Genomic DNA, 14,678 nt, shown 5'->3' on the forward strand with positions numbered 1-14,678 from the left:
CAGAGACGCCTGTGGGACAGATACGACTCAAGAGGAAGGTCACGCCCAGGGCAGCCGGGGGCAGGGGACAAGAGGAAGGCAGATACGCTCTCAAAGTAAGTGACTAGATAATTGGGGGCATGAGTTGGCACCCAAAAAGTCACCCCTAGCGCAGTAGCATTCCCAAGCAGGAGGACTCACACGTAGAAACGTCCCCAGATGGGCAGAAACGCCCCCAGATGGGGTCATGGCGTCGTGAGGACCTCCACGTGTACGACAGCCATACCAGAATAGAAACACCTTTTAGTCAGGTGCCATGTAATTAAATCCTTCAATACAGTTTCCCTTTCGAGCATTCAGGCGTAATAATGGCTCCCAAGCGTTTCAACGTCTTAAATGCACTACGTTTTCTAATTAAATACGCTGATTGAGTGCGTTACGTTTGTAATTAAAGGCGCTTTAAGGCGCTTTAAATGCTTGGGTAGTTTAAATAGCGCGGAGAATGTTGGGAAGGGGGTTGGAACTTTTGGCAAATTTACCAGAGAACTCTCTAGTTGCTTGCTCGTGCTTCAAGGTTACGTACGAGCGATTGGGGAATATCTTTGCCTGAGGGAGAAAACACACACACATATACACAGTTCTTTTTACCACATTCAGAGTGCCATACGCGGTGAACAGTTTTGGTGTTTCTTGCTGGCTGACTTGAGCGTCGGAGTGCAAACGGCCGCTAGGGCGCCTCTTTGTCCTCTTTTTTTTTTGCAGGAATCCACAGGTAACCAGTGGGAAGGAGTCCCTAGCTGACGGTTGAGGTCGCGCACGAAGACATCCCGGTCAACCGGACGGAACAACGGCCGTCTCCCTAGTAGACTCGAGCTCCCCCACTAGTTGTGAGTTCACTTGGCGTAGGGAGGAGATCTCGGCCTCCAGATGGATCACCTTGCTCCGCAGTTGCACCACCTCGCAGTCCAGAGAGTTGACGGCTTGCCCCATCAAGATCTCAGTCTTGATGGTCTCTTGGACCTGCGCTAGGTACTCTCCCCTGGCTTTTTCCACCATACCCCTCATCAGATCTACGGACCCTTGGGCAGCCTCAAAGTCACTTTGCAGTGACTCCTTGTCATGCTCAAGCTCCTTGATCCTTTTCTCCAGGATTAGTTGCTTGCGGTGTTGGGTGGAAAAATCCAAGGAAAGCACTATCTGCTTAGCCAGGTGCATGTCTACCTCCTCTCCGTTCCATTCGATAAGCTCCCGGCTGCGAATGAGCTGTTGGACCAAAGCAATGACTCGGCTGAAATTCTCATTGCTAGCTCCAGAGCCGCTTGGTCGTGAGCTGCCCCACCACCTTCAGCAGTAGCAGCGGAGGTTGGTGGTGGTGGTGGCGATGCGAGAAGTCCCGGGGGACCCCCCGAGTGAGCAGAATCGCCCCCAGCAGGTGGAGTGGATTGGCCAGCAGGTGGAGTCCAGGAACCCAGTAAAGGGGAAACCCCTCGAGCAATGTTGGACTTTGCGGGGTAGCAGATATCATATAGAACCTGCCCTTCCAATCTTTGAAGGATTGCTGATACAGGCCCAAGAGCACCCGTCCAGCAACCCCGTTCAGGCTGACCCAAGACCTATCCCCGGGGTTCTTCGCCTCGAAAAAGTATAGGAATACATCTACGGAGGCGTTATGCCCGAAGTAGTTGCAGAGGATCTCGAATGCCCATATGAAAGCCCAGGCATTCGGATGGAGTTGGCAGGGGGCGACATTTAGCTCCATCATCAGCTCATTCTCAAAGAAAGTGAAGGGCAGGCGCAACTTCAACCTCTTGAAGATGGCGGAGTAGACGAAGGTGAAGGGCACCCCATTGGTGGCCCTGTCATCCGCACAGATGGGCATCCCTCGAGGAGGAATGCGTATACGGATATTAAAATCGTTTTCCCTGTCGACGGCGCAAGAAGGCTCGTCTGGGTCGTTGCTCAGAAGGTATTTGAGGTGACCCTGCGGTAGTAGGGTGGAGGTTTCGGCCAGCAACGCCAAGGGAGCCCAGTCGTAGACCCTGGCGTTGTCATGGTAGGAGGTTGCATCGGGTGGTGGCGGCGCCGGTGCACTTGCTGAAGGCTGTGCACCAGAAGACGAGGCGACGATTCGAGCGGTTTGTTTTAAGCGAGCCATTGCGAGATAACTGCAATGGATAAAAATGAAGGCTAAGAGGAATGGAAGAAGAAGAAATGATGAATGGTTCGGTGAAAAACAGAGGAAGGGAAGAAGAAAGAAATGTCCAAGCGAAAAAGAGGAAGAGGGAGAAGCAGAAAGCAGAGTGAGGGGCGCGAAAACCCTAGCGCGGGTCGAGAAGAGGAAAAACAGGGAAGATGAATGCATGATAATGAAAGGGACGAATGCAATCGGTGAAAAGAGCCTAAATAGACCAAGGAAGAAGAAAAACGCGCGCCTATTTGAATAAGGGAAGCGCTAGCGACACTCCACGCTGGCCGTTGATGCGGCCACGTGTCGCAAGATTAAGAAAGGAAGTTGTAACGTTAAAGGGCAACACGTGAGGTGGCACGTGATGCGGCCCCACTTGCCACGTGGACCGAGAGCGCGACCACTTAGTCTCTTCGCTGAGAACGAGTTCACAGCTCGAGACTAGGGGGCTTGTGATCCGGTCGGTCATCGGTAGTCGATGATGTCAGCAGCAGATAACCACGTGGACCACTCGCAGGATGACACGTGGACCAGGTGGCAGAGAAATCAGGGAGGAGATCACCCGGTATGGTTATCGGTGGTCGGTAACCGAGTGGCCACCGACAGATCAGTTCGAAGATAAACGGGGGACACGTGGATCAGGTGGCAAAGTAATCATGGAGGAGATCCCCCGGTATGGAGATCGGTGGTCAGTAACCGAGTGGCCACCAACAGATCAGTTCCAAGATAAACACCCGGGGGAGAACGCGACAAGCAATAGAGCACCGATCAGTCATCGGGTGCATGGTCATCGGGGTTTCGTGTTACACGCAGTTAAACTGGGACTGAGATTCCCAGCGAGAGCGTTACGCATAGACCTCGCATGATCATACCTCAGAGGAAGAAGGGCTCCTCATCGGTATAGTCGTGCACGACAGTGGCCTGAAGGAGTCAGTAAACCGGTCAGTGATTGGTTACTCTCTCAACCCATTACGTGCATGGCATCGTGAAGGGGAAGTCGTGTATGCAGAGAGCAATGCTTGGTGAGTGTGCCTAGTCCAGCCACACCTGTCGTTCACCCAGAAAGAAGAAACGCGCTAAGTTACTCCGCAAGGGAATAACTTAGGCGCACAAAGAGATGCGCTAGAGCCCTTCAGGTGGTGGCACGTGAACGGTTAGATGCGAGTTGCATGCCTCCACGTGTCACTGTCTGGGAGGGGCGCGACCCAGATAAAGGTGCACTCCGTGTCGTGAAAGGTACAGACAGAAAACCCAGACACCCACGACCCTGACTGTAGTACGTTTTCGTACAAAAGCATAACAGAATTCTGACACACGCAAAGAACAGCGTAGCAGAATTCTGTTAGGCACAGACACAGAGGGAGATAAAAAGGGAATCAGAGAGAAATACAGACACACTTTTTTTTACACAAATTATTTTCTAGTGATTCTGTGATCTAACTTGAGCGTCGGAGTGCAAACGGCCGCTAGAGGCGCTGTCTGTGTGCTTGCAGGTTGCATTCGGAGTTCCCAGAGGAGGAGGTTCTGAGAGTATTCTTGCAGATAGCACAGTTGCCATAGGCGGGTCAAGCAAGCGACAAGGCAATTCCTCCACGCTCGAGTTGTCGGCAGGATCAGAAACGTTCAGCACCTTTAAGACGTTTAAACCACTTAAAGCATTTAAAGTACCTTAAAACGCTCGAAACGTAAACTTTAATTACTTTTAAATAGCTTTAATTACCTCATACCGGACAAACCCTTTGGAAATCATTGATGTTTCTGTTCTCCCTGCCGCGTGTCCTCCTGACTTGGCCGTTATTATGCGTGGAGGGCCTCACAGCACTGTGACCCAGCTTAGGGGTATTTCCTCGCATGAGTCCTCATTCCGGGGAGTGCATCTGGTGCAAGGGGTGACTTTTTGGGTGCCAACTCATGCCCCCCAACCTCTAGTCACTCACTCAGAGAGCGTATCTACCTTCCTCTCGCACCCTGCACCCGGTTACCCCTGGGCATGACCCTCTCATGAGTCGTATCTATCCCAAGGGTCTCCCTGGGATGGCATGGGCACTTCACGAGTCAGGTTGCTCTCTACTGGCGCTAGTACTATGGCCTTGAAGCCACCTTTCTCTTTTCTTTATTATCGTTTCTGCGCTAGGCGGGCCCTAAGCCTCCGTGGCGTCACTCCCTCCATGGTCTTTCCTACCCATGGGTGTCGGGGAGTAACCCTGCTGGTGGCTTGCTTGGCGACGTCTTATCTTGGCGACGCCTTGTTTAGGCGATGCCCTTTCTCGGCGACGCCTTATGTAGTCACTCCGTTGACTTCCTTTCTTTGGGGCCCTTCGTGTGGTCCCACCATATGTTGACCTTGGCCCCGACGTTGACTTTGACTTTGGTCAACGCCCGGGGACAGGACGGTATACAAGCCCCCCAGTCTTGAGCTGATGACTTGTCTTCAGCGAAAAGACTAAGGCCTCGCCCACGCCATCCACGTGGCACCCTGGTGACGTGCCATTCTTGCTGACGCGACATTCCCCGAACCATTGACGTGACATTCCCTGAGCAGTTGAAATGTTCTTAATGGCTGATGGGACATCCTCTGAATCAGGAAAAGTAACGCTTTTTGGGTCACGCTTAATCGCTCGCCACGTGGCCCATCACGCGGTCATCATCCAAAGCCTCTTGCGCTCCCAACGAGCGCCTAATCCTGCGACACGTGGCATCATCAAACGGTCACCATCTGTTGCCTCTCGCGCTCCTCGTAACGTTTAAGTTACCCAAAACCCCGCGCTCGAAGCCACTGTTTCATCCACTCTCTTTGCATTCTCGCACTGTTCATCTTATTCGAGTTCTTTCTCTGCGGTCTCTGTTCTCTCCTTCGCACTTCCACTCCTCACCTACTCCGATACTCAAAGGTACGGTTTTTTCCACCCCTGCTGACTCTCCCTCTTTACTGCATTACTATGATGTATGGATGAACTGCTTGGGACTGTTTACTTTCTTGAATTCTCGTGTTGTTCTTGTGCTTCTCTGTTTTCCCCTCGTTCTTCTTTTTCTCGCGTGGGTAGGGTTTTCCTAGGGTTTCTCTTTTTCCCCCTTTTTCTTCCTCAAACCCCCTTTCGCTGAACCCTTTCTTTTTCTTCATTCTTCAGCTCTTGATCCGATGGGCGAAACAAGGCCACTGCTGATCCGCCACCCCCCAGGTCCACTACAAGGAGGAATACCGCTGGGCCTCCGATGAGCTTTTTGCGGAGTGTTCCACCTTGACCTCCGTCGAAGACGTTGAAGCCCACAGGGGGGACCCCACTCTCTATAACTTCAACGCCTTCCACAAGACCCATGACTCCCGCATCTTCGTTTGCCGTGCAAGGCCGGGGGAGCCCGTTTGTGTAGATGAAAGGGCCACCGGGGGAAACCCTTTCTTCGTCGTCTACCAAATGGTATTTAAACGAGTGGTTCTATGCCTTCCTCTCACTCCCTTCGAAAGGGAGTTGCTTACTGAAATCAACACTGCCCCTGCCCAGCTTCACCCCAACAGCTGGGCCTTCGTGAAGGGTTTCCAAATTCTCTGTGGGTATCTGGGCATCCCTTCCTCTGTGGACGTCTTTCTTCACTTTTTCGAGGTGAAGAAACAGGGCAAAAGCCTCTGGATGAGCTTCTCTGGCTGCATCATCCTCACTCTTTTCCAAAACTCGTTCAAGGGGTGGAAGGGAAAGTTCTTCAAGGTGCGCGCCACTAAACACCCCACCGCACTGGAGGGCTTTCCCCTGTATTGGTCGGAGAAGCCCGTATCGACTAAGCCCAAGGCTTTGGATGAGCTTGCCTCCGCTGACAGGGAGGTATGCAAGGCCTTGGCTGGGCTCGGGGTGGTCTTCGACACCGCCAAGCTCATCGCTAACGAGTTCAATGCTCACGGCCTCTCCACCTATTTTGGTACTTTCTTTTGATTTCATCCACTAGAACTTGCTTGTACTTTGCTCGGTCTCATTTGAATGTACTTGTATTGTATGAACCGTTGTGGTTATATGAACTTACTTGCATTGCTTGAACCACTGTTGTTGCCTGCATGTGCTTGACTGCTGCTCCCATTCTGCCTCATCTGAATTAGTCTTTGCTTGGTTTTTCTGACTGTCGTACGTTCGGTGATGGCTTCTTCAAGGAGCCTCGCACTTGCCAAGTTCTTGAAGAAAGCAAAGTCCACCAAAGGAGGCGGGGACTCCGTCGCCCTCGACGTGCCGCCCACTACTCCCCCAGCTCTTGTCACTTCCCTACCGACTCCACCATCTTCTCCCCAAACATGCCAAACACCTGCCTCTCCTCCTCCCATTGCTGCGGTCCCACTGGCCGCGGCATCAACACATGCTCCAGCACGCCCAGACAAAGGGAAAAGGGTGCTGGCGATAAACTCTGATAGTGAAGATTCAGGTGGCGCCCTGGTCTTCAAAAAGAGGAGACCCGCAAGGGTCCCTACTCTGCCAACCGCGTCTCTCGGTGGCGGGGACTCTCTAAGGGACGACCCTCCAAGCGCTATGTCGCCTTCGCCCCAAGCAGTCCAAGAAGAACAAGATGAAGGGGCCGAGTCGGTTCCTCCGCCGCTACCCCTGCCTGAAGCGGCTGCGGCTTCGGGTTCTGCCCTTCCCGCGCCGGCTCCTGCTCCTTCTCCCCGCGAAATACTGATCCCCTGCCCCGTCTACAGACATTTGGCGTAGGGATTCACTGAGGGGATGTCGCCAGAAAACCCCCATAGGGGAGGAGGCATGCCTTACTACATGGGGGCGTTCCTGGCGGTAGAACTCGATTGGCGCTCTCAGGCCCAGAGTGTTGCCAAGGGGAGGGAGGCCCTCCGAGAACTGAAGCAAGAGATGGGGGCGCTGAAAAAGGAGAAGCAAGCTTGGGGGCTTAGGGAGGAAGCCCACCAAGCTTCACTGAGGCTAGCCCAAGAGGGTAAGGAGGGGGCTGAAGCATACGCGCATGAGGTTGAACAAGCGTATGCAGACCTGCTAGCCCACCTCACCTCCCACCAAATCCAGAATATTGGCCTCCAAGAGGTGGCTCGTGCCTCCGAAGTGCAGCAGAAAAAACTTGAAGAACTATGTGCTGCTCGGGGGCAGAAGCTGGCTGAGACTGAGGGCGCCCTGGCGGTAAAGGTCGAGGCCTTCAACCTTTTCCAAGCTGAATATAATAGAATCCATACTGAGGCCAACAAGCTCCAGGTGGGGAAGGATTTCTTGGACAAACAGCTGGCATCCAAGGATTCGTGGAGAGGCCTGTCTAATAGCGTCGTCTCGTCCATGGGGTGTCTCAAACACCAAGATAATTTGTCCCTTAACCCTTGGTGCTTGGTGCCCACGCCTGAGGAGAGGCCTATTACAGCAGCGCCGTATCGTCCTCAAGGTGTCTGAAAACACCAAGCACTAGGCGGGCCTGAAGCCTCCCGCGGAGTCACTTCCATGGTCTTTCCTACCCATGGGTATCGGGGAGTAACATTGCTGATGACTGATGACTTTCTTTCTTTGGGGCCCTTCGTGTGGTCCCACCATATGTTGACCTTGGCCCCGACGTTGACTTTGACTTTGGTCAACGCCAGGGGACGGGACGGTACACAAGCCCCCCAGTCTTGAGCTGATGACTTGTCTTCAGCGAAAAGACTAAGGCCTCGCCCACGCCATCTACGTGGCATTTTCCATATTACTGAGGGGACGTTCCCCTGCTCGATTTGATCTTGACATTTTCTGAGCTTTTGACAAGATGCTCTCTTCTTCGCCGATGCGTCGTACCCTCGGGGACGCTGTAGACACGACGTTCTCTAAGCGAGAAAAAGTGACGCTAAGAGTCGTCCTCCCATCTCCTGACACGTGGCTCAATCGCACGCTGCCCCTTTTCGTGTTCTTTGGCGCCTCAACTGTAATGTTTGAGTCTTTGAAATCCCGTACTTGCACTCATCATTTCTTTGTTTTTGCATCTTCTTCGCACCGTTCCTCTTCCTTCCAAAGAGTTTGTTTCTGTGTTCTTTTCTCGTTGACATTTCCCTTCTACACTCCTACCGCATCTTTCTCCTTTGATCTTTTGGTTCTTTCACCAACAGCTGGTGCCAGCATGTCTACCAATCCTCCTTCCCCTAGAGCCGAACCTAAAGATCTTTACGCGTGGGCTTCGTGCGAGCTCCTCGATGAGTGCTCTAGCCTACTTTCCTCCAGGGCCTTGAGGGAACATGTGGGGGAGCCGTGTACCTATGATCATCATGCCTTCGCGAAGAGGCATGATGACGATATCGCCGTGCTCCCTTGCACCTTAGGGGAGCCGGTGTGTGGGGACGAGAGGGCCAACAATGGAGTCCCCTTTTTCTACTTTTACCAGGTGGTCTTCAAGAGCGTCGGCGTACGCCTGCCCTTCTCTAGGTTTGAGAGGGAACTGTTAACGGAAATCAATGCTGCCCCAGCCCAGCTGTACCCTAACAGCTGGGCTTTCGTCAAAGCCTTCGACATACTGTTTGGTTTCCTGGGGTGTGCACCTTCCGTGGACATCTTCCTTCACTTCTTTGAGGTGAAGAGGCAAAGGAACAACCTTTGGGTGACCCTCAGCAACGTTCCCGGCAGGGTCCTCCTAACCCCCTTCCAGCACTCCTTCACAGGGTGGAAGGGCAAGTTCTTTAAGGTTTGTTGTTCCAACCTCGTGCCTTCCGCCTTGGCCGGCTTTCCACTGTACTGGGTAAGGGAGACAAGGGCATTGAAGTCCAGGCCTCTTAAGAGGTTGCCTTCGAACGACCAAGAAGCTTGTCGGATCTTGCCTGGGGCGGGGGGTTTTGACGCTGCCGCCTTGATAAGTCTAGAGTACAACGCTGAGGCCTTGGAGAAATATATATGTACGAGAGATTACCTTGAAACCTCCCACTCTTCATCTTTACTGGATTTTTGCTTGACTTATCTTGTGGTGCCTTCACCATGCTTGTCTCCTTTGGTGCAGGTTCGAAGATAAATCGACAACAAAGGTCGCAGCTAGCCCAGGCGTTGAGGTCCGAGAACGGGGCTTCGTCATCATCCCATTGAGACTCCGGAGGCCACTGAAAGGTGGCCTGATTTCGCTTTTCATATGAATATAGGGCGTGTACATGATTGCCCTTTGTCTAATCTGCAGTTATCACGAACTTTATCTGTAACCCTAACTCTTGATCTATACTTTGGCTTCGTCTAAGCGCTGCCAATTTTATTTTTGCGTATTTGCGTCTACTTCTGCTTCCTCTGCCATGCTGCGTGCGTTACCTCCGACACTCCCCTCCATTGTTTTTAGGAGGGTTTATTTTACCTGTACTGAGTGTCCACGCTTAAGAGGAGGCCTGCTCTGGGTGCCCTTAGCATGTCTAACACTAGGGACAAAGTCGCTCTTTGGTGCCCACGCCCATGGAGAGGCCGGTATAACAGCGCCGTATCGTCCATGGAGTGTCTCAAACACCAAGGCGACTGGTCCCTTATCTCTTTGGTGCTTGGTGCCCACGCCTGAAGAGAGGCCTATTACAGCAGCGCCGTATCGTCCTCAAGGTGTCTAAAAACACCAAGGCTAAGGCTCCCGTCCAACACCGGGGCTAGTTATTCATACTTGAGGAGGGGGCGTCCCGAAGGAATCCCTCAACCCCTGCTCAAGGACTAAGACTCCCGGATTTCACCTTATCGAACATCTGATACTGGGGCTAGCTATTCAAACCTGAGGAGGGGGCGTCCCGAAGGAATCCTTTAACCCCTGCCCAGGGACTAAGCTCCCGGATTTTGCCTCGTGTTGGACATACCTGTTATCTTGACCTCTAGGCGCATGCATGCGCTCTTACTACTTGCTTCGAATTTCGATGTCGTCTTCCCATTTGGCGATGCCTACATTCTAGCGACGCCCCACCTTGGCGGCGTTTCCTTTGGCGACGCCCCTTCTTGGCGACGCCTGATCTTTGCGACGCCTAACCTTGGCGGCGCCTCGTCTTGGTGATGCCTTATCTTGGCGACGCTTGACGCTGCTTTGAGTCTTTGTCTTTTATCTCCTTAACCTTTGGTCTTACACTTCGAGCGAGAAGAGAAAAACTGAGACAAAGTTTTCTCGAACTTCTTTTTTTACTTGGGTGACCTCATTAAAAAACCCCCGAGAGGGAAAAAGAGTGTCCCCTTTACAAATCGTATTACATTACTCTCCACTAACATAACTCAACTGAAATAAAATTTCAAATTGGCCGCATTCCAACTGCGCGGAATGGGACCTCCTTCCAAAGTCTCTAGATTGTATGAACCATTCCCCTTGGCTTCGGTGATTCTGAAGGGTCCGGTCCATTTGGGAGACCATTTGTTCTCTAGCTCATATGGGTGAGCTTTCCTCATAACTAAGTTGGAATTGCCGGGGCTTCACCTTGGAGCTATACTGTCGCTCCACTCTTCTCTTCACTGCCTCAGCCTTTATTCTTGCTTCTTCCCTGGCTTCGTCCAATAAGTCCAGATTCACTCGCCTCTCTTCGTTGGATTCTTCAGCCACAAAATTCTAGTAACGTGGCGAGCTCTCGTGAATCTCGACTGGGATCATCGCGTCTGACCCATATACTAGACTGAAAGGCGTCTCCATGGTGGAAGATTGGGGCGTGGTGTGGTATGCCCATACAATCCTTGGCACTTCTTCTGCCCACGCCCCTTTAGCTTTCTCTAGTCTTCTCTTCAGCCTTCTCAGCAAAACTCTATTCGCTGACTCTACTTGCCCATTTGTCTAGGGGTGTTCGACTGATGCGAACACCTGCTTGATGCCTACCTTTGCGCATAGGTTTCTCAGCTGTTGGCTTGCAAACTGGGTGCCATTGTCGGATACCAGCCACCTAGGTACGCCGAAGCGACACACGATGTTCTTCCAGACAAAGTGTTGCACCTTGTGTGCAGTGATCTGGGCCACGGGCTCCGCCTCTATCCACTTGGTGAAGTATTCAATGGCGACGATTAGGTACTTCATCTGCCTTATCGCCAGGGGGAACGGGCCTAGGATGTCGATTCCCCACGTATGAAAAGGCGATGGACTATATATGGATCTCAGCTCCTCTGGCGGCGCCTTGTGCCAATCAGCGTGCCTCTGACACTGCTTGCAACGCTGGGCGTGCCGCACGCAATCCTCTTTCACAGTTGGCTAGTAGAAACCTGCGCGTACCACTTTAGAAGCTAAAGACCTTCCTCCCACGTGGCTCCCACAGATACCTTCGTGGAGTTCCGCCATTATCCTGGTGCACTCGTCGCCGCTTACGCACGTCAGGATAGGGTGTGTAAACCCGTGTCTGAACAATACCCCGTCTACCAGGGTATATCTTGCGGTGTTCCTCTTAATCTTCTTGCCCTCGTCTGGTTCCGCTGGGAGAATCCCATCTGCCAGGTATCGTCTGTATGGCGTCATCCAAGTGTCTCCTTCGGCTAAAGCATATATCTGCGTATGCTTTCCTTCCTCGGTTGCGTCCGTGTATGTGCTGATGCAGGGCGTCTTAATTGTATCTTGAGTCAAAGAACGATGACTCCTTGGTATCCCTCTCGCTGTACAAATATGGAGAACGTCCACCCTGTTATCTTCCATGAACTTTCGCGGAGCTTTGAGCGTCTCTTGGATTACTGTCCTCTATCTGCCCCCCTTGCTTAAGCTGGCAAGCTTGGCAAGCAGGTCAGCTCTGGCATTCTGCTCTCTCGGGACATGTACTAGCTCAAGGGCGCTAAATGCTCCCTTCAGCAACTGGACGTACCTTAAATACGCCGCCATTTGTGGGTCCTTAGCTTGAAATTCTCCTAAGACTTTCCCTGTGATCAGCTGTGAATCACTCTTCACCAAGAGGTTCCGCGCACCCATCTCCTTGACCAGGAGCATCCCTGCGATCAGTGCTTCGTACTCATCTTGGTTGTTGCTTGCTTTAAAAGCGAAACGCAAAGCTTGCTCGATCAGCACACCATTAGGTCCCTCCAAGACTATCCCTGCTCCACTTCCTTGCTGATTGGAGGAGCCATCGACCGAGAGCAACCATTGCGATCCCGACTCCACCTCTTGTTCGCCTCCGGGTGAGAGCTCTGCAACAAAATCCGCATATACCTGTCCTTTGATAGATCCTTTGGGCTCGTACTGGATGTCAAACTCTGACAGCTCCACCGCCCAGCGAACCATCCTTCCAGCGACGTCAGGTTTTTGCAGTACCTTCTGTATGGGGAGGTTCATCATCACGACTATTGTAAAACTGTGAAAATAGTGGCGGAGCCTCCTGGCCGAGAATACCACGGCCAATGCTGCCTTTTCCAGCGACTGATACCTTGTCTCTGGGCCTTGTAAGGCCTTACTCACAAAATAGATGGGCCTCTGTACTTGGTTCCGCTCCTGGGCTAGCACAGAGCTGATGGCCCGCTCCGTTACCGCAAAGTATAGTCGAAGGGGCACGCCTGCCACTGGTTTGCACAGGACGGGCGACGTCGCCAAGTACTCTTTTAACTTGACGAAAGCTGCTTCACACTCGTCGGTCCACGCGAAGCGACTATTTCTTTTGAGGCACTGGAAATAGTGGTGTCCTTTCTCTCCTCCTGCGGAAACGAACCTTGATAACGCTGCCATCCGCCCTGTCAGCTGTTGCACCTCCTTCACTGATGTTGGGCTCCTCATAGCAATGATGGCTGCGCACTTATCAGGGTTTGCCTCAATTCCTCTTTTTGTAAGCATGAAGCCTAAAAATTTTCCTGCCTCAACCCCAAAGACACACTTCTTAGGGTTCAGCTTGAGGCGATATTTTGAGATGGTGGCGAACAACTCTTCCAGGTCGGCTGTATGTCGCCTTCTATCGTGCGAAGCTACCACCATGTCATCCACGTAGGCTTGTACATTCCTTCCTAACATAGGCGCCAGGACTTTGTCCATTAACCTCTGGTAGGTGGCGCCTGCATTCTTTAACCCAAACGGCATCACCTTGTAACAGTAGCTACATGTCTCCATCATGAATGTTGTTTTACCCTCGTCCCTCGGGTGCATCTTGATCTGATTGTAGCCTGAAAAAGCGTCCAAGAAGCTCAACATCTCGCAACCCGAGGCACTATCCACCAGGGCGACAATGCTGGATAGTGGGTATGAATCCTTGGGGCTCGCCTTGTTCAAGTCTGTGAAGTCTACACACATCCTCCACTTCCCATTCGCTTTTTTCACTAGAACGACGTTGGCCAGCCACTCGAGGTATTGTATTTCCCGGATGTGTCCAGCACTTAACAACTTCTGTGTCTCTTCCTTCACCACGAGGCGCCTTTCCTTGTTAAACTTTCTCCTCCTCTGTCGCACGGGGCGAACCGTGATGTCCATGCTAAGATGGTGGCATAGAAAGTCAGGGTCGATGCTTAGCATGTCTAAGGCGGGCCACGCAAAAGCATCTAAGTGGCGTCACATCACCTCTGCCACTTCGTCCCGTTCTACTTGGCTCAACAAACGCCCCAGTTTGAACGTCTTGCCGCCGATCTGTATCTCCACCACATTAGTCGCTGGTTGATCTCTGCTATCCTCTTTTGTGGGTGTTGCCTTACAGTGCTCTCTAGGCGATGCCCCTTCTACGGGAAAAGCTTCGTCATGCCTCTCCTCTATGCGCGTGTCTGCTCTAGGCGTCGCCCCTGCGGGAGCGGCCTCGCCTGGCGTTGACTCCGTAGGCGTCGCCTCATTCAAAGGTTCTACTTTCATCGCTGTGTTTGAACTCGGTGGGCGTTCGAACACCATGAACACACCTGTCTTTGTTTTCAAGCTGTTTTCATAGCATTTTCGTGCTTCTTCTTGATCTGACTTGATGACGATCACCTTGCCACTGAGATCCGGCAACTTCATCTTCATGTGGCGCGTGGAGGCTACTGCGTTCAGCCTATTGAACGCCGGTCGGCCCAATAGGATGTTGTAAGCTGAGTTGGCGTTTACAACTAAGTACCGAATGCTTTCGGTACGTGAGGCCGTTCCATCTGTGAATGTCGTCCTCAATTCCAAGTAGCCACGTACTTCCACCTGGTTGTCAGCAAACCCATATAAGCACTCGGTGTAGGGTCTCAAAAGGTCGGGAGACAACCGTAGCTTGTGAATGTCGACCAGAACATAACATCTGCAGAACTTCCCTGGTCGACTAGAACCCTGTGCACCTTTCTCCCGGCCGTGACAACCGAAATGACCATGGGGTCATTGTCGTGTGGCACAACATCTCGTAGGTTCGTCCTCGTGAACACGAGGTCTGACTCCCACGGGTCACCTGAGATTCTTTCTTCAATTGAATTTACTCCCCTCGCATATTTCCTCCGTTGGGAAGTAGTGGGTCCTCCTCCAGAAAAACCACCAGCAATGGTGTGAACTTCGCCAAGGACGGGCATCTCATGCGCTTGTTCTTCCACTGGTGCTAGCAGGGCCGCGGTCGTGGCGGGCTTAGAGATATAATCCTTCAAGAACCCACTTCTTACCAAAAGCTTCGTGGAACTCACACCAAGAGTCCTTGCGAGGCCCTAGCACCTTGTCAGTCTTCGCTGGTCACCTCAATCTTTCAGCTATATTAGGC

The 14,678-nt window shown here is 52.3% G+C and overlaps 1 protein-coding gene across 1 annotated transcript; it reads left to right on the forward strand.

Annotated features, from left to right (window-relative positions):
• Positions 1-6,285: 6,285 nt before the first annotated feature.
• On the forward strand, positions 6,286-6,849 carry LOC137817532 (lysine-rich arabinogalactan protein 19-like). The gene has a single exon (XM_068620816.1). It carries the CDS (start codon positions 6,286-6,288, stop codon positions 6,847-6,849), a length of 564 nt encoding a protein of 187 aa, XP_068476917.1.
• The last annotated feature ends 7,829 nt before the right edge of the window (positions 6,850-14,678 follow it).

The sequence above is a fragment of the Phaseolus vulgaris genome, unplaced genomic scaffold, assembly GCF_000499845.2.
Source record: "Phaseolus vulgaris cultivar G19833 unplaced genomic scaffold, P. vulgaris v2.0 scaffold_111, whole genome shotgun sequence".
Lineage (NCBI taxonomy): Eukaryota > Viridiplantae > Streptophyta > Magnoliopsida > Fabales > Fabaceae > Phaseolus > Phaseolus vulgaris.